Source organism: Equus asinus, chromosome 20 (genome assembly GCF_041296235.1).
Source record: "Equus asinus isolate D_3611 breed Donkey chromosome 20, EquAss-T2T_v2, whole genome shotgun sequence".
Lineage (NCBI taxonomy): Eukaryota > Metazoa > Chordata > Mammalia > Perissodactyla > Equidae > Equus > Equus asinus.
Window position 1 is genome coordinate 101,075,040 of NC_091809.1, and position 23,062 is coordinate 101,098,101.

Genomic DNA, 23,062 nt, shown 5'->3' on the forward strand with positions numbered 1-23,062 from the left:
GATGGAAAGATTGATTACTATATTATTACCAAGACAACACATTATTAACACATTAATAGGTAAGTTATCAATCAGAATACAGTTTTAAAGATCAGGGTTTCATTGTATAGGACGTAGCAACATTCTCTGAAGTCTGGGTGTCTTTGGAGTTTCCTTTGTGAGAAATACCTGTTGCCAGGACGGCGTTTTGATGCAGGAACCATCTGCATCTCGCGCAGCTGAAGGAGAAGAGGAAACGTTCTCTCCTCGCCTCGGCAGGACTTCTGTCTCCAGCAGTCAGGAGCTCCTGCCGGGGCCTAAGGCTAAGCCTGGAACCCACTAGACAGCCCTGAGAGAGAGAGAGAGACAGGCCTGAGACGCTGAGAACTTACCCCGAGGAAAGAAAGGGCCAGAGGAGGATCGTGGACAGACGGAATGTTGGGTGTATAATTTTTTGCATCTCAAGTCCCCTATTTTGTTAAAGTTAAACAACACTTTATCTAGATTTCTATCTGCAAGAGCTCTTTTTCTCTTACTCTTCAGATTTCTCTTTCCAGTATGAACTACTTGCTCAATATCCAGTGAAAACATTTGTGGGCATCCTTTAAGGCTACAATTCATGTACTATTTAAAATGTTACTGGTTTTAAAACAGCGATTATATCCAGCATCATGAAAACGCCTTTAGATCCTTTTTGTGCTCAGGGATGGGAAGAATTAATATTGTTAAAATGTTCATACTTCCCAAGGTGATATACAGATTCAATGCAATCCTCATCAAAATTCCAAGGGCATTTTTCAAAGAAATAAAACACACAACCCTAAAATTTGCATGAAATCCTAAAATTTGAATGGAACAAAAAACTCCAAAGAGCCGAAGTAATATTGAGAAAGAAGAACAAAGTTGAAGATATGAAGTTTCCTGATTTCAAACTATATGACAAAGCTACAGTAATCTATGTGATATTGGCATAAAAACAGACACGTAGATCAATGGACCAGAAGAGAGAGCCCAGAAATTAGTTCAACTAATTTATGACAAAGGAGCCAAGAATATACAATGAGGAAAGGAAAGGAAAGTCTCTTCAACAAATGGTGCTGGAAAACTGGACAGACACATGCAAAACAATGAAACTGGACCCGTCTTACACCACGCACAAAAATTACCTTAACATGGATTAAAGACTTCACATAAGTCCTGAAACCATAAAACTCCTAGAAGAAAACATAGGTGGTAGGCCAGACTTGTTTTTATGTCAAGTTGGTGAGAGATAAATAGTGTCACATTGCAGTTTAAATTTGCATTTCCCTGATTATCTTGAGATTCACCATTTCTATACATTGATGAGCCATCTGTGTTCCCCTTCTGTGAAATTTCTAGTCATTTCCTTTTCCTCTTTTTGTTGATTAGTAGGAGTTCTACATACACTTGATACAAAGCCTTTTTGATTAAGTATATTGCAAATATGTTCCCCAGTTTGTGGCTTTTATTGTCACTCTATTTTCAGTCGCTTTTTATGGAAGTAAGTGGATTTGGTTTTATATTTAACAAAGTCATAATTCAACAAAATTATATTTTACTGCCACGCACTAATTCTTGTAAAATGATTTATTTTTCCCTTTGCTTATGAATTTTTAGAATAATGAGTTACAGTCCTAGAACCACAAACGAGTCCAATGAGCTTTGCCTTTTTCTTTCCTTCAAGTTTCATATGGTATCTTTTGCTGAACGCTAAAGCTTAACTTTGTTGCAGTTTTTTTTTTCAGTTTGTAACTGTCTTTAAGAGTAGACCATGATCTTGTTCAGTCCTCTGGTGACCAATTTCTATAACCTATTTAACGTGCTTGCTCCAAGTACAGAGGAGGTCATTTACGGCTCAGCTGTCCTTGCAAACATTATGAGACCTCTACTTTCATTTTTCTCTCAAGCTGGAGAGTTTTCTTGAAAACCTTACACTTCTGTAACGGATTAAAAGTTTTGTTCTGCTTCTTTTTTTTCTTCCAGGGAATCTATGAAACTTTCAACTTCGATTCAAATGTATAGCTGGCAGTCTTTACCCTTTGGAAGTGGACTCCTCTGTGGTGGTCTGCAGCTGCTCAGACCAGCTCAGGAGAGCCACTGTGCCGTTTTCAGGGATTTTGTGAGCCAACTGTTATGTCACTGGTAGCTTGAAATGAGCCGTGATGGGAGTATTTACACCATGGAAATGGACAAACGTTACAAGTCAGGGCTTTATTTTTTCTTTCAAAGAGCCAGCTGTTAAACAGTATCCAGCACGTGCCTGGGACTTCTCCTTCCAGTTCCAAGTTCCACAAATCCTTTCCTTTGTCCTTCTAGGCGCAGACAAACCAATCCTGGAGGAATGGGCAGCTACTGCAAATACACAGCTTCAGCACCAAATAAGGCTGGATTCCCCACTCCCCATTCTCCAATTCACTGAGGGAGATTAAAAGAGAATATTACACTTGAACAACTGAAGAAATTATTAAACTCTTGTGTATTCTGTTGATTAAATGGCTGCATTTTCTCTGCAAGAAAACAAACACTGTGGGGAGGGGGAATGCACACATCGGAAAGGAAAACACGCTTACACAGCTGCTCCGAGCTTCCGGAGACCAGCGCCATGACCTCTATGTGTGTCTGTTCAGGGCCGCAGTCCCTAATTCTTCCGAGGGGAGACGACCTGCTAAGGCTGTGGGTGGTTCCTGCTCTGGGTGGCTCCTCACTCTGCCCAGGTCCAGGAGCGTGGGAAAACGCTCTCCACTGAGCCACAAGTGTCATAAGGAAAGATGACCGACTCTCCTAGAATCACGTACAAGTCTAACCTGACTATCAAACCTAGAAACAAGCATTTAGGACAACAGATCTACAGTGTTTCTCCTCTAAGCTGACTGCTGATGGCTCACAGGTACATGTGTACATTCATGCCTGCATTCCCTGGGTATGCACAGGGTGACTTTTGGCAGAACCATAAGACAGCAATCGACAACAGCAATAACTACGACACGACACAACACAAAACAAAACCCAATAATTATTCTACCTTTCAATGACTATAGCATTTCTCAGCATAAAAACTCTTCAAGAGCATTATTCTGAGCTGCTTAGAACCAGCTCACAGAGGCAGACAGACTCCTCATACAGTCCTAAATAGAGTTAATCTGAGTTCTCCTTTCCTGGTTCAAATTTGGGCTTAATATGGAGTCATGGTTCTCAGATCTCAATTTAATCAACTCACGGTGACATATGACTTGTTAATTGAGATGAAATAACACCCTCAAAGCTATTTGAGTCAGTAAGACACCTATGTGATGCAAGAGGCTCAGACATCTTTAGGAAGCCAAACAAGCATTAGACAAATTGAAGTGGTTGTCAAAGATCTCTCCTCTACAATATCTCCTGCTGAGGCCAGATGGTTTTCAGGGAGTTCAGCTAAAGTCTCAGGGGACAGTTAATTCTATGTTATACAAGTCGTTGTAGAAAACAGATAAAGAATGAAGTTGTTCAGCTTGTTCCAAAGAAACTAGAGTAATCTTGATTCTCAAACCAGAGATGGGCAATACAAGAAAATAAAACAATAGCCCCACTTTGCTCAAAGGCACGATAACTCAAAATAAAATATAGTGTTTACTAACCAAATCTGAGTATTAAAACTGTCTCATGATTGAGTGTGGCTTATTCTTGAGATGCAAAAATGGGTCAACGTTACAACATCAATCAATGTAATTCACCACATTTTAATAGCTGAAAGAGGAAAATGATATTATCTCAATTGATCCAAAAAAGCACTTGATGAAGCTCAGGACACATTTATAGTTTTAAAAAATCCTTTAGAAAACCGCACTTCGAAGGGAGTCTTCTTAATTTTATAAGATTAAACGCCAAATTTTTCAGCAAACATATTATTTAATGGAAAAACCTCAGTTGCTCCAAATGAGAACTGCAAAGACTTTCTCTGTGGCTTAAATCAAATAAGGCCTGTAAAGTATACAGCACATTCTGGCATTTGCAATGAAAGAAATGGAAGCTACTCCAATTACTGTTCACCAGCCTCCCACACCCCAGCAGAGTGTGGATTGCCCCCAGTGTGAGCTTCTGTGGAGGCCCTTATTAAATTGTGCTTGAGTCTCCCCACATTTGACCTCCCTCTAGAAATGGAAGGAGAGTTTATCTGAACTCAAGATAGTGAGAATGAAGACAAGGGAAACTAATATGAGAACTATTCCTTAGGTAAGATGAACAGGGACTGGTTACCATTTGAGTTAAGGCTAGTCTCTGATGCTGATGAGAAATAAGCTGGAGTCCAGATGGACGTTTCCAGGATAGGGATCCTGGGATTAGGCTTCCTGAAGCAACATACCTTCTTGATTGGGAAAGAGGTCCCTAGGGACAAGGCCTGGAGGCAGAGGGGGCAGGATGCACCTGATTGGGCAGTGAAGTGTTTGGACACAAAGAGGCCTGGAGTCAGCAACAAAATAACTGGGGAGGCCCAGTCACAATGAAGAAGTGGTGGGCGGAGGCTGCCCAGGATTTGTGCCAGAGCCATGTGGCCAGCCATTGAGAAGCCCCGCATGATGGCCAATGCTTTGCCACTCAGCTTACTCAGGAGGAGGAACTGGGGCCACTACAGACTAGAGGGGCACATTGGGGTCATGTGAGGACATGGCATAGTTACAGATCTGGTGGGGGTCCCTGGGCCCCCACAGTCACAGGCTCTTCCTCCACAGTGTTATTTATCTTGCATGTGGGACCAGGTGGCCATTCTTCCTGAGAGTCTTTCTTAAAGATTATAGTTTCCATCAACAAATTCAGTTTGACAAACATTTATTTGGCACCTCTGGGTGCCCTTTATCAGTTCCTGGGGACACAAAGCTCAGTGACACTGTGCCCTGTTTGTGGGGAGAGTTGTGTGGCTCACAGCCTCATCCCGTGAGAGCAGAGGGAGCGGGGAGCTCAGTACTCCTTAGGCAGGCCAGCAGGTCTGAAGTGTTCGGGGTCGTTGCCACTCCGGCCTCATTCCGCAGCTCTCTGGTTGGAAGTCAGGTCCTCCAAGTCATAGCTGCTGCTTCCAAAGGACAACTTGTGTAAGAGTCCTTGAAGATATTCCCTGGCATTGCTGGAAGGAAGCGAGAGAGGAGATTGTCTCCTGGGTCACTCTAGATAGCTCCACCTCCCAATTCCCTTCTTCCTTTCCACCAAGGAATGACTTTCAGAGGAGGCTGGAAGAGCCCATGCTCAAGAAGGAGGGGCTAAAACATGCACCTCCTTGGGCAAAGGTCTGGGTCAGCGGGTTCTTTCCGTGTCCCACAACAGAACTCTGCAGAAACCCTTCCCTTTCTCTTTGGGGGTGGGGGAGGCACGTCCACACCAGCCCTGCTCTGGCTCTGCTGGCCACACAGACCCCAGGAGCAGGGGCAGGAGGAGGGGGGCCATGGGTCGTTCTGACTCTGGAGACAGACAGCTCTGCTGCCCCCTCGCTGACCTCCTCAGGACCCCGGTCACCTGATCACTTTAGCTGCCCTGATGCCCCCAGGGCCCCCTTGTGCAGCATCATAGTTCCCCCAGGCATGGAAGTATCTGGTTGAATGTTGGTAATTGGCTCGTCTCATGTCCCAGCAGGCTCCCACCAAGTCCCAAGGCCCTGGAAAGAGACAAAATAACCAAAATGAAGCTGGTGAGATACTGGAGAAGTGAAGGAATGGAAACTGTCCACTCCTTTCAGATTTTGACTCCTGACAAAGCAGTGAGAGGAGAAGGGCTTCCACATTTTTCCACTACGATGGTGCAGAAGACAAATACATCCTTTCTGCTGAGGGAGGGCAACTCAGGCTTGAATAAATCCGACATGACAGGCATCAAAGGCACAGAACAAATGCTGAAACCGGCAGTAAGGGATGAGGTGGAATTGCCTGAGGGAGCTCCACAGGCCTTGTGCAATCAGCCTGCGCTGTCGCTGTCAGGCGTGAGCATCCTGTTCAGGTCTCTGCCTGCTCACTGAGCTCTGGCTTCCTCACCCTTCACTCGGGAGCATCATACCCATGTCCACCTTCCCACTAGCGTCAGCTGGATCTTGGCTGGACTGGATTATGCTGAATGTCTGTACTAAGATAATGGGCGAGAGCCCTCCCTGCACAGTCTGTCGGCTTGGTTGTTACACAGCGCTTGTCCAAGAGAGGACCCACAGGAAATCTCAGGAGACAGCCTGAACTGCACGACTGTGCAATCATTTCCCAACAGATCTTTCTGGGGCGTGTTACAGCAATCCTCATTTACCAAAAGGGTACAGAGAATTTGCTAGTATTAAAAAAAAATCACATCATCTGAATTTATTTCCAAGGCAAACAAATAGAAAAAACCCAACCTCCCATTCAGTTAAACATGTAAATTTGAACAGTCTTCGTGGATGTTAGGCAGCGTTCTCAACTACAACTCGTGTCCTTCACTTGCCTGGAAATGCTGCACAGACTGTGGCTCATGGTGACCTTGCTCACCTTCGTGTGCAGCCCTGACAGCTGGGTGACAGGGAGCAGAGCAGCTCAGAGCCTGGGTTCTCAGAGATACGGTCTGACTTGGAACGTCGGCTCTTTTTCTAAAAGACCTTGGGGGAGTTTCTCTGTCTCAGTTTCCTCATCTGTGAAATGGGGCTCATAGTAGCACTCACTTAGGATAGTCTGAGGATGAAATGACACGATGAATGTGCAGCACGTAGACTGGGGTTAGAGCTAGCCGGCAGTGACAATCAAATGAGACTGAAGCTCAGAGCGTAGTGTCTGGGACCTGGTCTGTGGGTAACAAGGGCAAGCTGTTGTCTGAAAGGTTTGCAACATCTTTCACCCAGTAGTGATCAGACCCGTGTAAACTGGTTTATATGAATCAGAGGGAGGGGGAAGACCAAAACTGAGGTTCTTGCACCTATTAAACTTGTCACTGCCCTGGTCAAGCTCACAACCTTGTGGTCATCCTTGCCTCTTCCCCTCCTCAACCCTCACTTCCAATTACGAGGTAAATCCTCTCAATTCTAGGTTGGTGGGGTTTTCCATTAGTCATTCTTTTCTGTTCTCTCTCGTCCCCAGCCCACCTTCTCACTCCTTCTTGCCTAGACAGGGGCAGCAGCCTGAGGGAGCTCTCTTTCCTCACTGTGTACCCTGCCTTCCCACCACCACCGCTCAGTCTGCGCACGTGACAATGTCAGCAGCCCGTCAGGTACCACAATCAGGTGATTCACAGCCCGCCACCCATCAGTCACCCCAGACCTGGTTAAAGATGCGGAACCCAGGGATCTTGCCCCAGCCCTGGACTCTGTAGATTTAGAGACAAATCTAACCTCCTTCAACTGGCCCCCACCCCCACGTTGTTCCCAGATTTGGACGTACAGTTATCCTGGTTCACAGATGAACCAAGACCCCTGAGAGAGCAATTGTCTCGATCTCCTGGGAGGTACACTGGAGATTCCTTCTCGGAGTCCTTGTCCCCTGAGGCACAGCCTTAATCGAGCCTCTCCCCAATCAGAGACTGTGGGGGCTCTCCTCTGCTTTCAGAATAAAGCCCAAATCCTTGAGCTTGGTATTCAAGGCCCTCTGACTTGTGTCCAAACTCTCAGTTCAGAGCCCTAGTTTGCCTCTCATCCTGGGTTCTCTGCTTCTTGGATACACTCTGCTCTTGGCCCTCTGGCTGTGCCCCCGCTCAACCTTGACGTACCCTTTGCCCCACTGCCTGCTGAGATCCCACCAGGGGTCTGTCCCTTCACGAAGGTCTACGTGTCAAAAATTTTTTTAACTGTAAATTACAGATAACATGAAATCTACCATCCTAACCATTTTGTGGCTGAATAAGGGGCTGAAATCTCCCTCGAGGCAGGAACAGCAACTTTAGAGTGAGGGCGGAGCCAAAACCAGCTCTCCCGCCCCTTCCTGTGGTAGAATCTGGATCCCACTAAACTTCCTGAAAACCCTGCAGAATTGCACACAGCGCTGCTGTGCTGTGATGACGAGCCTGGTGCGTCCAGTCAGCCCAGGTCTAGAGGATCACAAGAGAGGCCTGGAAAATTCCCGCTCGGGAGCTCTTCTGAGAGTTCAGAAAGATACTAAGAGGCCCTGCCGTGTCCCGAGTCCAGAGGATGTTTTCTTAGATGGAGGTTTCTCATCTTGCCCAGGTGGTTCATTATTCCACATGGGCGACTCTCTGAATCCATCTGAATATCAAGTTCCTGTGTTCCTTAGTGGGCGAGGCCCTGTTTACATCTGATCGTCATGGGCAGAGCCTGGGTTTAGTGATGTGGATCTGTGTTTCTACCCGGGCTGTGTAGCTTTTCCTGGTAAACCTCCCGTCCTCACAGCATGAGGCCCGAGCAGAAGGGCGGAGCCCCGTGCTCAGCAGGGCCCTGTCCTTGGCTTCAGGTCCTGCTTTCACCATCCTGGGATTCTCAGTAATTTCTGACTTTGGCCCACGTTTTTGTTCTGCACTTAACACATGTTATGTAACTGGTCCTGGCTGCCACAGTAGCACTGAGGTGGAGCCTGAGATCGTGCATTTCTGACGAGATCCCAGGTGACGCTCAGGGTTCTTGCCCTTGGATCAGCTTTGAGCAGCAAGGCTCAGTCTGCAGCCCAGCAGAGCAGCCACGTGGAAGGAATCTGAAGACAGCACGCCCCAGGCCCCTGGCAGCTGGATTAGTGGCCACTAACTGTAAGTGAGTCACAAATTTCCATATTCCTTAAGCTTCCGTGGTTTTGTTACAGCACTTGGCCTTCCCGTAACTGAAGGGAGCGTAGAGTCAGTCTCACAGCCTGCTCTGTTCTCAGTTATTCAGGGGTAAATAATTTTGGAGAAATAGCTTTGTGTGAGGGGTGCCTGGGAGCTGGGCTCCAGCTGGGTCAACAACAGCTCAGGCTGTCTGGTTGCCCTACCCCATGTGAGTGGGAGCTGGCTGAATGGCTTTTTTGAGCTGGGGATTGTAGACTGAGTCTGGAACTGGAGGAGAAGAGGACACTGGACTCCCAGCCAGACGAGACAGTGCAGCCTGAGCTCGGTTTGGAAGTTGGGGCCAGACCCTAGCTGCAAAGCTGCTGGTCATGGCCTTTGGGACTTACCTCCACCAGTGGACCCTGTGGCTTGTGTATTCCTTGGATCCACTAGCCAATAATGGCCATCCTATTATTCTAGTTTTACCCCAACTTCAAACTAACTACTCTTGTTGTAAGACACAAAAACAACCTATTTTAAGCAATATATTGTGTGGTATGTAGCAGACATAATCTTGTTGGTAAGAGTGCCACCATGTCCCTCACCTGCGAAAGCCCCGCAGCACTCCCAAAGTCATCGGAGCACTGTGGTCCAGATCACGTCCCCCCTGGGGCAGCCTCTGTCCATGTGCTCCTCAGGCTTCATGGCTGGTTCATCCCACACGTCCACGGTCGTTACGCCTCTCTGTCCTTCCCAGTCACCCCTGCTCCCCCCACCCCTTGGGTAACCAGTGTCTTTTCCTTCTCTCTCTGGTATCCTCAGTCTAAGAGCCACAGTCCTTCATTCCTGAGTGAGTTTACTGCGTCCATGCGTTGGGGAGCCTGTGTTTGTCCACATGCCTTACATAAGCACCGGGCCGTGGGGTAGCTGACCCGCTTCCGCACTGCTCCAGACCCTCCCGCCCCTCCTCCGCTCCAGCCGCTGCTGCAGTCATGAGCTCCCTGTGGGCATTGATCCCTCTCACGTGGGTGCACCCTGAGAGCACCTTGCTTTGGCTCCACTTCGTAGACCTTCCTCTTCACACCCCAGGGAAACCCACTGGGCACTCCCATGTGCACACCAAGAAATGGGGGAAAGCTGACCTTTGAGGGCCCACCCTTGACCATGGAGATGGAAGCCAGTGGACGGGCGCTTTTCTTTTCCGGCTCCTGGTGGATCGTGCTGAGACACGTTTTACTACAGTCCTCAGACGGTCCCAGTGGGGCTGAGCTCCAGCTGTAAGGCTCTTACTCGAGCTGCTCTATAATCTGTCGTTATATTGGCCTTGTTCTTCCCTGGTGTTACTTCCCCCTCTCTCACTCCTGCTCTCTGGGACCATTTGCAAAGAAATACTTGGGAAACTGCTCTAAGGACCATGGGGAGGTGGTGGGGGTGGGGAGGGGCTGAGGTTGGGGAAACCTTCTGTTCCCTGAGGCTTTATCACCTAGACTTGTTCTGTCATCCAGGTTAAGGATCCGTCAGATAAGCAACAGTAGATTCTCAGCCATCATCACAGGCTGCGTTGTCTCTCCCCTGACAGAACCCGCTTCCTCACCCTTCCCTCACTCTGATGTCCCCAGGTCCCCACTGCGGAACCCCTGACCTCCTTACCTGCAGGTGCAGCCCAGCTTGGGGCTTGTGAGGAAAGTACTGAAGGTTCTCAGACTCTAATCTCTGGGCAACCCCCAACTACCGTCTGGGGCCCAGGGGAGAAGGGACGTCCACACTTCCCCATAGTGAGACCCAAAGAGCCTGGGGTTATTCAGGGGACAGCCCACCGAGTGGTCCAGGCAGGCTGGTGCCCAAGGAAGGTGCAGCCACTGGCGCTTTCTACCATTTTGAGTCCTCTTAAGATCATGAACTTAAAGAAGAAAAGCAGTGGTCTGTTTTTTGATGATGTAAATATAAAAGTAAGTTACACCGACTCCGGTCCTCCTGTTCCCTTGCCCTGTCCCTGGACCTGGCCATGTCCTGACCTGGCATTCTCCCTCCCAGGATGCTGGATCAAGCTCCTCCTGGACCACACTTGGCTGCGATGGGCTCCCCAGCGCTGTCCGGAAGAGCGGGAGGGCGTAGGTGGGGACTCGGACCTCTGAATGGGGTGGATGACACACCGAGCAGAGTCCAGGCTGTGACCAGGCTGGCTCCATGTGCCTCACTGCTGAGCTCCCGCCCCCAGGTGGGGCTGGGTCTTGCCTGGTCCTTCTCTCCCCACAACAGTCGCATCAGCAGTGGCGGCTTTTCTCCCTGGCCACTAACTGTGAGTCCTCTCTGAGGACTTGGGGGTCTTATTATTATCTATCAATACTTACTACTTGAGGAAGTGGTGTAGGTCAAGGCAGGAGCCTCAAGCCGAATGCCTGGGATGGATCCTGGCCTTGCCACTCACTAGCTCTGTGACCTTGAGCAAGTGACTCGGCCTCTCTGTGCCCAGTGTCCTGATGGGAAAAGTGATCTGCATCCTAGAGTCATGTGACGCACTAGGAATAGTCCGAGTTCAACAAGTGTCATCCGTTGTGACTGTTATTATTATTCAAATATTCTTCTGGCCAATCTCAGGAATCCCTAGTTTTTATTTTTTAACCAAAGCATAATTAATATCTCACGCTAAACATAGCAAGAGCTCTTTTTCTTCTTTCACAAGGAGATAATAATATTCTTTAGAAAATTCCCTATGCACGAGATAAACAGCAGGGTCTTTAGTTGTCTCAACGAGATAACAGTAAACAGAACTTCTAAACACTCTCCTATATAACATGGATATTGTCTTAGGTGACTGCATAGTACTCTATTTTAAGGCTGTGGCAAACATTATTTTTATTTTTTTCTTTATAGATAAGTTTTTATTATATATTGGGTTTTGTTCCAGTGGGCCACAACTATTGCAACCCATGTCCATACATTACTTAAAGTTTCCATAGCTCAGTGCTATTACTTTTTTTATTTTTTTTATTTTTATTGAGGTTATGATAGTTTAGAAAATTGTGACATTTCAGTTGTATGTGATTATTTGTCAGTCACCATATAGGGGCGCCCCTTCACCCTTTGTGCCCACCTCCCAACTCCCTTCTCCTGGTAACAACTAAATTGTTCTCTTTGTCCACGTGGCACACATTTTTAATGAACGTCCTCTCCTTTTTTCCCCAGGACCATAGTCTATTATTTACAAAATTTTTCTCATACAGTTTTTAAACTGAGATATAATTTACCCTTTTGTTTTTTTTAGGAAGATCAACCCTGAGCTAACATCTGCTGCCAATCCTCCTTTTCTTGCTGAGGAAGATTGGCCCTGAGCTAACATCTGTGCCCATCTTCCTCTACTTTATATGTGGGACGCCTGCCACAGCATGGCTTGATGAGCGGTGCGTAGGTCCACACCTGGGATCTGAACTGGCAAACTCAGGGCTGCCAAAGTGGAGTACGTAAACTTAACCACTATGCCGCCAGGCCAGCCCCAAATTCACCTTTTTAAAGTGTACAATTCAGTAGTGTCTTGGTATATTCACAAGGTTGTGCACTCTTCAGCTCTATGTAATTCCAGAACATTTTCATCATCCCAAAAAGAAACCTCACACCCTTTAGCAGTCTCTCCAATTCCCCCTGCCCCAGCCCCTGACAACCATGAATCTTCTTTCTGTCTCTTTGGATTTGCCAATTGTGGACATTTCATATAAATAAAACATACAATATGTGGGCTTTTGTGTCTGGCTTCTTTTATTTAGCATAATGTTATCAAGTTTATGCTGTAGCACGTATCAGTACGTCATTCCTTTTATGACTGAATAATAGTCTCTTGTATGAATTTACCACACTTCATTTAAATACCCATTAAGTGACAAATATTTTAGTTGCTTCCACTTTTTGGCTATTTTGAATAATCCTCCTGTGAACATTGCTGTACAAATTTTTGAAGATTCTTGGTTGCTGTAGGAGTCCATGATTTAGAGAGTCTCCCATAATTCCTGTGCTCTCACAGACCCCATCCCCTTTTGTTACCGACCCTGGTTTCCCCACTGGAGATAACACGCTGCTGGCTCCCCTCTGTTGGGAAGGGCTTGGGGGGGCAATTGAGTTCCTCTCGGGACACAAAACATATCCGGACAAGACAAGGTCTCCTGACACGCAGTCTTGATGTTGTCTCTAGGCCTCTGCTTCTCGACATGTTTTGTTCCTGGGAACTTCTGTGTAAGGAATGAAAAAAAGGTAGAGGGAAACTTCTCTGAGGCTTTTCTTGGATGGGATGGGCAGAAATTGGTTAATAATTGGATTTATAGCTGTTGCTGAGAAATGCACAGAAAACCAAGGTGGCAGTTCCTGGAGCAGGATTCCATGGTCCACTCCTTCCCTAGCTGGGTCCCTTGTCCCCAGAGACAGAGGCCACCAAGGAACAAAACTAAGGGGACTAGACCCTGGGGACAGGGAAGTGACAGGACACAACTGAGAGGGAGTTAGGAGGCCTGGAGACAGGAGGACCAGGAAATAGCACCAATGTAACCAGAGGGGCCTGCAGAGGGGAGCAGGGCTGATGGGGGGAAGGTTGTGCATGGTGTCTGTCCTGTGTGATGCTGAGACTGTCTCCCCTGCACCCACACACACAGGCACAGGGTCAGCCTTCATCTCAGTGTCCACCCATCGCCCCCTGGGAACAAATGGGCAGTCCTTAGACCAAAGAATAGCACGCGGTTTCAACAAATTCAATCTCTTAAGCATTTATTAGACACTAATTCTGTGACCCCCACTGGCTTCTGTGGCCATAGACGTCAATAACTGGGTGTCCCTGCCCTCAGCAGGCTCACAGCTCATCTCCTGAGAGCAGAGTGAAGAGGAAGCTCAGTACTTGTCAGGCAGGCCACGAGGTCTGAAGTGATTGGGGTCTTTGCCGCTCCGGCCCCATTCATTGGCAGCCTGGTCGGCCCTCGAGTCCGCCTCTCCGTGGCCGCTGTCTCCAAACTTGAAACGGTCTGTCAATCTCTGAGCATTCTCTCTGGCATCGCTGATGGAGAACAGGCAGGAGATTAATCCAGGGCTGATGAGCAACAGCCCCACCCTCCCTGTGTCTCCTCTTTCCCAGGGATGGCTCTGAGAGGAGCCAAGGAGAGAGGGGCCCATACACTCAGCCTGGCCCTGCACAGCCCACCCAGCCTCACTGATGCCCTGATGCTGGGTGAACAGCACCCAGAGGGGAGGGTTGGGAGTCACCCATTCCCACAGCCCTGCTCTGGCTCCATCACCACTCAGACCCCACACTGGGCACAGAGGGGGACGGTGGGCCTGAGGAGGAGGAGGGGCCACGGTCCCTACAGGTCACTTCTCCGGGGCCTACCCCTCCTCAACCCCAAAGGCAGCCCAGCTCTGAGCACCCACCCCTGCACCCCCAGGCCCCGAGTCACCTGATGACTTTAGCAGCCCAGGCGCCCCCAGGGCCCCTCTGTGCAGCGTCATAGTTCCCGCGGGCATGGAAGTATTTGTCTGCGCCTATGTAATTGGCTTCTCTCATGTCAGAGTAGGCTCTCCACATGTCCTTAGCCCCTGGAAGGAAAAAAAATGATGAGATGAAGGTGATCACATCTTGGCAAAATAGAGTAATAAGAAATTTCCTCCCACTGATTCCAAGATTTCGTCCTTTGACAGAGTCCTTGGAGATGGTGTTGGCTTGAGATGAATATTCCTTCCTGGTTAATGCGATGAGAATCACACCAGGTGCAAATTTTATTCTGCCTGATTGCATTCCCAGCTCTGTTGCTACATTGTGTTTGGCCATGTGTGATGCCTATGATGACGAGGTGGGATGGTCCCTGAGGGAGGTTTGGTTGTACAATGAGCCTCTACCTGGAAAGATGCAGGAGACCCTCTGACCTGAGTGTGAGGACAAAGGCGACTCTGAGGGAGGCTGTGCACCCACGGGGTTCCCAACCCAGTCATGGGAGAAACTCGTCCCCATGGGCAGCACAAGGACAGCTTGGTCCTGAGTATGTCTGAGTGTCTGTGCACATCTGCGCCTGGATGGGGGTCAGAATCCAATGGGCAGGTGATAAAGGTGAGTCCCTAAGAGAGTTGTGAAGAACCCGGGTGATCAGGTGCAACCAAGGGCAACGACCCACCAGCTCTAAGGGACAGTGTCATCCCCAGTAAAGTGGAGGAGTGTTGCCTCCCTCAGAGTGTTTATGCAGAGAGACTGAGGAGATACAGGTATGACTTCTAGAACATTGTAGTGGTCAATGTACCATCACCTGTCTGGTCCTTGGGAACAGTGGGACAAAAAAGTCAAGAGGCTCACCTAAGGTGAAGATCAGGAAGTCATGGACGGAAGGAATCTGATCATGCAGGAATAAAATGGCAACGATTTAAAAATTAGCTGATTAAGAAAAAGAGAAAAATCTAACGTAGAGTTGTGATCTCAGTTTATGAGATATCTCCGTGGGATATCTTACTTTCATTTGATGTCTTTATTATTTCTGGTGCTCAGATGATAGTTTTGTTGAGAGCTATGACTTTCTTACTGTACTTATCCCCTCTGAGTTACTCACTTAAATAGATCCTAGGAGTTCAGACTTGCACAATAAGTACTTCTAAAATGCGTGACACATTTTGTCACTTGAGGGGTCAAACCGGAGGGAGTGGTTCTCAGCCTTTAGTGTACAAATGTCACCCGGGGGGTTTGGTAAAGGCCAGATTCCAACTCGGCCCCAGAGACTGAGATTCAGGGAGGGGAGTGTGTGGACCCAGGTGTCTGCATTTCACAAGCACCCAGACCCCAGGGGATTTCATGCAAGTGGTCCTAGGACAGCCCTTGAGAAACAGTGGCCTAAGAGATGAAAAGAGATTTTCAGCTGTGTCTGCAAGAATTTAGATGGGATTAACAGCAGACTCGTAAAGCAATTATTCAGAGAGTATCACAGAAAAAACTCACAAATTGATCTTGTGAAATAAAGAAGTTTTTGCTACTTTCCAATGGCTAGTGAGGTAAATATCTCTTGCTCCCGGTTTCCTGGTCATTCTCAGCCCCACTGGAACCGTCGTCAGGAATTCATTGTGCCTTTTGCTGGGGGGAGAGCAGCTCTGTAGAGTTGCTTCCAAAGGCTCCACGTCCCGCTGTTGTCCATTTGCTCAGGTGAGAACAGGGTGTGAGTTCACAGTTCCCTCCCTCTCCCAGGTGCACTCTGGTCTGCGAGACCGTGTTGCTCCTGGTTAATAGCCAGGTCTGGGGAGCTCCACGACCTGAGCTAACCCCCGCTCTGCTTTGGGACTTAATATGCTAAGTATTTAATCAGTTTGTGCCTCAGTTTCCCTGTTGAGGGATAATTGTTACCTACATCACAGGATGAAATGATTAAAACCTGAGGATGAAAATGAGTTCATTCGTCCATGTAAAGCTCTTAGAACAGTGCCTAGGACGTGTCAAAAGCTCACTTACTCTGGTTGTAATTACTAAGTGGATGGGGGTGCCAACACACCCCACACACTGATGCACCCACTTCATGGCTCCTGAGACACAGACATGAGCTGTCCCTGACTCCCCACTAGGCGGCAGTAGGGCCCCACTCGTATTTAGGGGACATGCTCCCTGAACTCTACGTCTCCTCCTCACTCCTGCTGAAAGTTGAGGCCCAAACCTTATGACCTCTGTCCTAGGGATCCCCACCAAAGAGTGCAAAGCTGCCCACAAACGCCCTGAGGAACTGCTATCATGAAAACCGTGCTCCTTGTCCAGCCACTTGTGGCCTTTGTCCTCTGGGGATGTGGCCTCTGCTCAATGAATCCTGGGGGCAGCCAGTTGCAGCCTCCCCACCACCCATCCCTTGGTCCTTACCTTGACCAGCTTCCTTGAGGAATGTGAACCATTCCCGGCTGCTGACGCCCAGGACCAGGGAGCAAAAAATGATGCTGATGGAAAGCTTCATTTTGCTGTAGAGAGTCAAGCAGACGCAACAAAAGTGGACAGGTGTTTTCCTTTTTTGGTAAAATTGATCCACCTTTGTGTTCTAAAAATAAATCCCACTCAATATTATACATGCATATGTATATGTATATGCATATCTATCTATACGGATAGACAGACAGATTGTATTTCAGAGGGTCCAGTGCTCCATTTCCATTTGTCTCATTGGAACCCCAGCGATATACTGGATGAGAGATTGCAATGAGTTCTAAGAATAAACCGCTTTCCATTTCAATCATCCCCTATCATCTCTGAAGCCCACTGTACAGAAACTTCCCAGAGAGGCATTTGGGGATTTTGTGACCACACACCTCTCTGTAATATGAGATGAGTTAAACCATCTACAACTATCTGTAGCAGCCTGCTCTACCCATCACTGACTTCACACAGAAGAAGCTTACAACAAAATCCCTACCCCAAAAGTATTCACATTGCTGAATTCTAATTGTCAGAATAGCAGACTCAGGAAGGAGGCAGAGAGCTGGGATGCAGCACAAGGAAGCTGGTGGGAAAGAGAATCTCCAAAGGGGAAAGCTGTAGGAAAGTTCTAGCCCCTCACCTGTGGCTGTCCCTTTCTGCCGGACTCCTGATGAGCTGGGCTGACTGTGCTGCCTGCCCGGGTCATGTGGCTGGTGCTATATATACCGACACTTCGCTAGGGGAACGAATGGGAACACAGGTGTGAAGCAAAAAGAAGAAATTTGGGAAATTCCTCTTGGGCACAACACAGCATCGATAACATCAGGGTTATTCTTCACGCACATCTAATTTCCCAGATTGTGCAATCTGGCAGCTTTCAGGAGCGTAACAAGTTGTATTTTGTGTCCATTTCCAGTCTCACTCCTGGTGGGGAAAGTTTTTATTCCCTCCCCAGAACAATGTGCTGACATTTGCTGTGAAGGGAAACCAATATTAGAAAAAGAGATTTGATTAGAAAATATAGCAAAACAGGTCAAATGGACCAGCAGAACTGGCTCCATTGAAGGGACAGCTCAGGATGAAACTGGACCCCGGGGCACAGGAGTAGGAAAGGAGAGAGAGAGACCAGCCAGGGAAATAAAATTCAGAGCACCCACATGAGGTGGTCTCAACTGGAAAAGAGAGTCCTCCAGACTCAGGTGTATTCAGGATCAGTTGCTGTTGAAGGTCATAATGACAAGTTGTATTTGGAGGATGCTGTAACCCAGAAACATTGAACTGCAGTGTAGACATTTGCTACAATGTTGTGTAGAAATGACACACTATTAAAACGAGCAGGAAATGGCCCAATGGCTGCCAAATTATCAGAATAGAAGATTCAGGAAGGATGCAGAGAAAGCTGGGAGGCCGCACAAGAATGCTGGCAGGATGTGATGATAGAGAACAGCTGTCTCAACCAGAAAAGCAGGACTGGGCTTTATTATTTGAGTTTAGTAAGATAATCTTGGGAAGAAATTGCATGCAGGTGCTATCAGGCAGATGGCGTCCATGGTCCACCGCCTGCCCCGTTCCTGCCTCTTCATCCAAAAGGGAAATCTTAAAAGCGGCTGGATTTCCCTAGAGAGGAAAGATGACGTGTGTGTAACGTGGCAGAGATGATGGAGGATCCAAGGAACAGATCTGGTCCTTCTCACAGTGGGACCCTGGCTGAAGCCTAAGGACAGTGTTGGGCAAGTAAGGCCCAGCCCAGGGAGTACCAGCTCAGGATTTGTGCCTGGAGTGTTTCTGGGAGACGAGGAACATGAGCAGTGCATTGGAGATACTAGGGAGGGAATCTCCAAGACTGAGGCAGGCACATCATGGAGACTTGCAGCCAAGATGCTGGAAGATGGAAACAATGGCCAAGAAGGAGGGGAGACTGGTGCCTCATGAGAGAATGGTGAGGATGAAGGGCTCATAATTTGTTACAAGACTAGAGGAACTATGAGTAGGACCTTAGAAAGAGGAGCGATGAACCAGGGGAAGCAAGTCAAGCACAGATTATGCTAGTGTTTGGGACTCATTGTCTTAGATTAGATCCGCCAGAATTAGGAGTGATGGCTCTTTCTGGGTCTGGGTCATATTTTCACGCTTGTAGATATAATGAGATGAAAGTTGTAGGGCAGATAACTGTCAAGGATTTCCCTGTGCCTTTTGTTCTTATCCAAGACAAGGCTAAGCAACATCAGATATTCCACAGACAACTTCCTTCCTTGGGAAAGGTGGATTCCCTGTGGTCCGGGGAGTCCAGGTCCCTGAGCTGCCTTGGCTCACTTAGTCCTAGATGTAGGCTTGATGGGGAAGGGGGACTTGTTAACCCTCACAGCCACTGGTCCCAGGCATGCCAGGGGGCTACTCCACTGAGGAGGGCACGTGATTGTCCAGATCCCCTTTCTCCTACCTTCCTTGGGACGGAAGTCGTGGGCCAGTGATCACATCCATTTATACTTCTTTTACTCGCTTTGGAGCCATTCACTGCGGGAAATCAATGCCCCACTTTCTCACGTCATTCAGATTGTTCTCTTCTTTGATAGAATCATTGGAGAGAAATCAAGTACAGTTTCTAGATGCCAAGAGGAACTCCTCGCAGGGACTCTGGCCAGCATTGCAAGTTCTCTTCCTTTCTTCCTCAATGTCTTCTGTCTTCTGGGAAGGGACACCCAGTTCCTTGCAGGGCCATGCTTGGAGCAGTAGACCATAATGGCCAGCTGCATTTTTCACTTGCTTCTCCTGCCAAAGGAAGCTACCCTGTCATGGGGAGATCAGGATCTCCAGGCCTTAAAGAGATTTCCCAACAGTCTCCCATGAGTCACTGTGTCCTGGGTTAGGGAGACAGTCTCTGTTATCAACTATTGTCCCATCTTAATTGTTAATAGTGACGCCCCCTTGCACTCTGGAAAGTGACCTGGTTTTCATGATAAATCTGATGGGCCCCTGCTCCACTAGCCACGTGTGAGCAGGCTGTTGAGAGGTCTGAGACACCTCCGTCTCTTCTGTTACGATTGATGCCAGTGGAAGAGAAGAGCACAAAGGCCCTTAGGGTCAGAAACCAAAGTGAAAGAAAAGCCCCACACGATAGCCTTTCCAAGGATGGCATCTTAGGACTAAGTCCCAGATCCAGAGGGACAGCAGGAAGAAGGATGTGCAGGCCCGCGGAGATAAAATGAGGAAATAAGGACACGGGCCTCACAGGGTTGTCTCAGGATGACGTGATTGACGCTGAGAGGGCCTTGGATCAGTTCTGGGCATGCGTGAAGCACCTCACACGTTTTAGCTCTTCTGGCTCAACCATGAAAATTCATCATAAGTTATGCTTTGCTGAAGACAAAAAGATTAATTACTGTGTTATTACCAAGGCCGCACATTATTAACACATTATTAACTAAGATTATCAATCACAATACAGCTTTAAAGATCTAGGTTTCATTGTATAGGACGTAGCAACATTCTCTGAAGTCTGGGTGTCTTTTGAGTTCCCTTTCTGAGAAATACCTGTTGCCAGGACAGCGTTTTGATGGAGGAACCATCTGCATCTCGCGCAGCTGCAGGAGAAGAGGGAACGTTCTCTCCTCGCCTCGGCAGGACTTCTGTCTCCAGCAGTCAGGAGCTCCTGCCGGGGCCTAAGGCTAAGCCTGGAACCCACTAGACAGCCCTGAGAGAGAGAGAGAGACGGGCCTGAGATGCTGAGAACTTACCCCGAGGAAAGAAAGGGCCAGAGGAGGATCGTGGACAGACGGAATGTTGGGTGCATAATGTTTTGTATCTAAAGTCCCCCATCTTGTTAAACAACACTGTTTCTCTTCAGATTTCATTTTCTAATATGAACCTCCTGTTTAGTGACCAGGTGAGAACATTTGCGGGCATCCTTTAAGACTACAATTTATGTGCTATTTAAAGCACTACTGATTTTAAACAATTATTATATCCAATATCATTAAAATAACTTTAGAAAATTTCAATGCTCATGGATGGGAAGAATTAATATTGTTAAAATGTGCATACTACTGAAAGCGATCTACAGATTCAATGCAATCCCTATCAAAATTCCAAGGCATTTTTTAAAGTTAATTTTTATTGAGTTTATGATAGTTTACAATCTTGTGAAATTTCAGTTGTACATTATTGTTTGTCAGTCGTGTTGTAGGTGCCCCCCTTCGCCCTTTGTGCCCACCCCCGAACCCCTCTTTCCCCTGGTAGCCACTAATCTGTTCTCTTTGTCTACATGCTTAAATTCCTCATATGAGTGGAGTCATACAGAGATTGTCCTTCTCTATCTGGCTTATTTCACTTAACATAATTCTCTCAAGGTCCATCCGTGTTGTTGTGAATGGGACTATTTTATTCTTTTTTATGGCTGAGTAGTATTCCATTGTGCATATATACCACATCTTCTTTACCCAAGTTGATGGGCACTTAGGTTGCTTCCATGTCTTGGCTATTGTAAATGATGCTGCAATGAACATAGGGGTGCATGGGACTTTTGGAATTGTTGACTTCAAGCTCTTTAGATAAATACCCAGTAGTGGGATGGCTGGATTGTATGGTAGTTCTATTTTTAGTTTTTTGAGGAATCTCCATACTGTTTTCCATAGTGGCTGCACCAGTTTGCATTCCCACCAGCAGTGTATGAGGTATCCTTTTTCTCCACAACCTCTCCAACATTTGTTACTTTTTGTTTTGGTTATTTTTGCCATTCCAACAGGTGTAAGGTGATATCTTAGTGTAGTTTTGATGTGCATTTCCCTGATGATCAGCGATGGTGAGCGTCTTTTCATGTGCCTATTGGCCATCCATATATCTTCTTTGGAGAAATATCTGTTCATGTCCCCTGCCCATTTTTTCATCGGGTTGTTTGATTTTTTGTTGTTGAGTTGTATGAGTTCTTTATATATTATGAATATTAAGCCTTTGTTGGATGTATGCCTTGCAAATATTTTTTCCAATGGGTGGGTTGTTTTTGTGTTTCAATCCTGTTTTCCCTTGCCTTGAAGAAGCTCTTTAGTCTGATGAAGTCTCATTTGTTTAGCCTTTCTATTGTTTCCCTTGTCTGAGAAGACATGGTGTCCAAAAAGATCCTTTTAATACTAATGTCAAAGAGCGTACTGCCTATATTTTCTTCTAGAAGCCTTATGGTTTCAGGTCTTACCTTTAGGTCTTTGATCCATTTTGAGTTTATTTTTGTGAATGGTGAAAAAGAATGGTCAATTTTCATTCTTTTACATGTGGCTTTTCAGTTTTCCCAGCACCATTTGTTGAAAAGACTTTCTTTCCTCCATTGTAGGCCCTCAGCTCCTTTGTCAAAGATTGGCTGTCCACAGATGAGTGGTTTTATTTCTGGGCTTTCAATTCTGTTCCCTTGATCTGTGCACCTGTTTTTGTACCAGTACCATGCCGTTTTGATTACTGTAGCTTTGTAGTACATTTCGAGGTCAGGGATTATGATGCCTCCAGCTTTGTTATTTTTTTTCAGAATTGCTTTAGCAATTGTGGGTCTTTTGTTGCCCCATATGAATTGTAGGATTCTCTGTTCTATTTCTGTAAAGAATATCATTGGGATTTTGATTGGGATTGCATTGAATCTGTAGATTGCTTTAGGTAGTATGGACATTTTAACTATGTTTATTCTTCCAATCCATCTACATGGAATGTCTCCCCATCTCTTTATGTCATCATCCATTTCTTTCAGGAAAGCCTTGTAGTTTTCGTTGTATAGGTCTTTCACTTCCTTAGTTAAATTCACCCCGAGGTATTTTATTCTTTTTGTTGTGATTGTGAATAGGAGTGTGTTCTTGAGTTCTTTTTCTGTTAGTTCATTATTAGAGCATAGAAATGCTACTGATTTATGTAAGTTGATTTTATACCCTGCAACTTTGCTGTAGTTGTTGATTATTTCTAAAAGTTTTCCAATGGATTCTTTGGGGCTTTCTATATATAAGATCATGTTGTCTGCAAACAGCGAGAGTTTCACTTCTTCCCTCCCTGTTTGGATTCCTTTTATTCATTTCTCTTGCCTAATTCCTCTGGCCAAAACCTCCGGTACTATGTTGAATAAGAGTGGTGATAGTGGGCATCCTTGTCTTGTTCCTGTTTTCAGGGGGATGTTGCTCAGTTTTTGCCCATTGATGATGATGTTGGCTGTGGGTCTGTCATACATGGCCTTTATTATGTTGAGGTAGTTTCCTTCTATCCCCATTTTGTTCAGAGTTTTTATCATAAATGGCTGTTGGATCTTGTCAAATACTTTCTCTGCATCTATTGAGATGATCATGTGGATTTTATTCCTCAATTTGTTGATGTGGTGTATCACGTTGATTGACGTACAGATGATGAACCATCCCTGTGTCCCTGGTATGAATCCCACTTGATTGTGATGTATGATCCTTTTGATGTATTGCTCAATTCGAGTCTCCAAAATTTTGTTGAGAACTTTTGCATCTATGTTCATCAGTGATATTGGCCTGCAGT

General features: G+C 46.7%; 1 protein-coding gene and 1 pseudogene across 1 annotated transcript; both read right to left on the reverse strand.

Annotated features, from left to right (window-relative positions):
* Window positions 1-3,713: 3,713 nt before the first annotated feature.
* Window positions 3,714-10,066, reverse strand: LOC123278972 (serum amyloid A-4 protein-like; annotated as a pseudogene).
* Window positions 10,067-13,399: 3,333 nt separating this feature from the next.
* LOC123278739 (serum amyloid A protein-like) lies at window positions 13,400-17,265 on the reverse strand. The gene is made up of 4 exons (XM_044752417.2): window positions 17,199-17,265; window positions 16,511-16,605; window positions 14,091-14,229; window positions 13,400-13,693 (listed from the first exon to the last, which is right to left on the reverse strand). The coding sequence occupies exons 2-4, from the start codon at window positions 16,599-16,601 to the stop codon at window positions 13,531-13,533; spliced, it is 393 nt and encodes a 130-aa protein (XP_044608352.2). The 5' UTR covers window positions 16,602-16,605; window positions 17,199-17,265; the 3' UTR covers window positions 13,400-13,530.
* Between the last annotated feature and the right edge of the window lie 5,797 nt (window positions 17,266-23,062).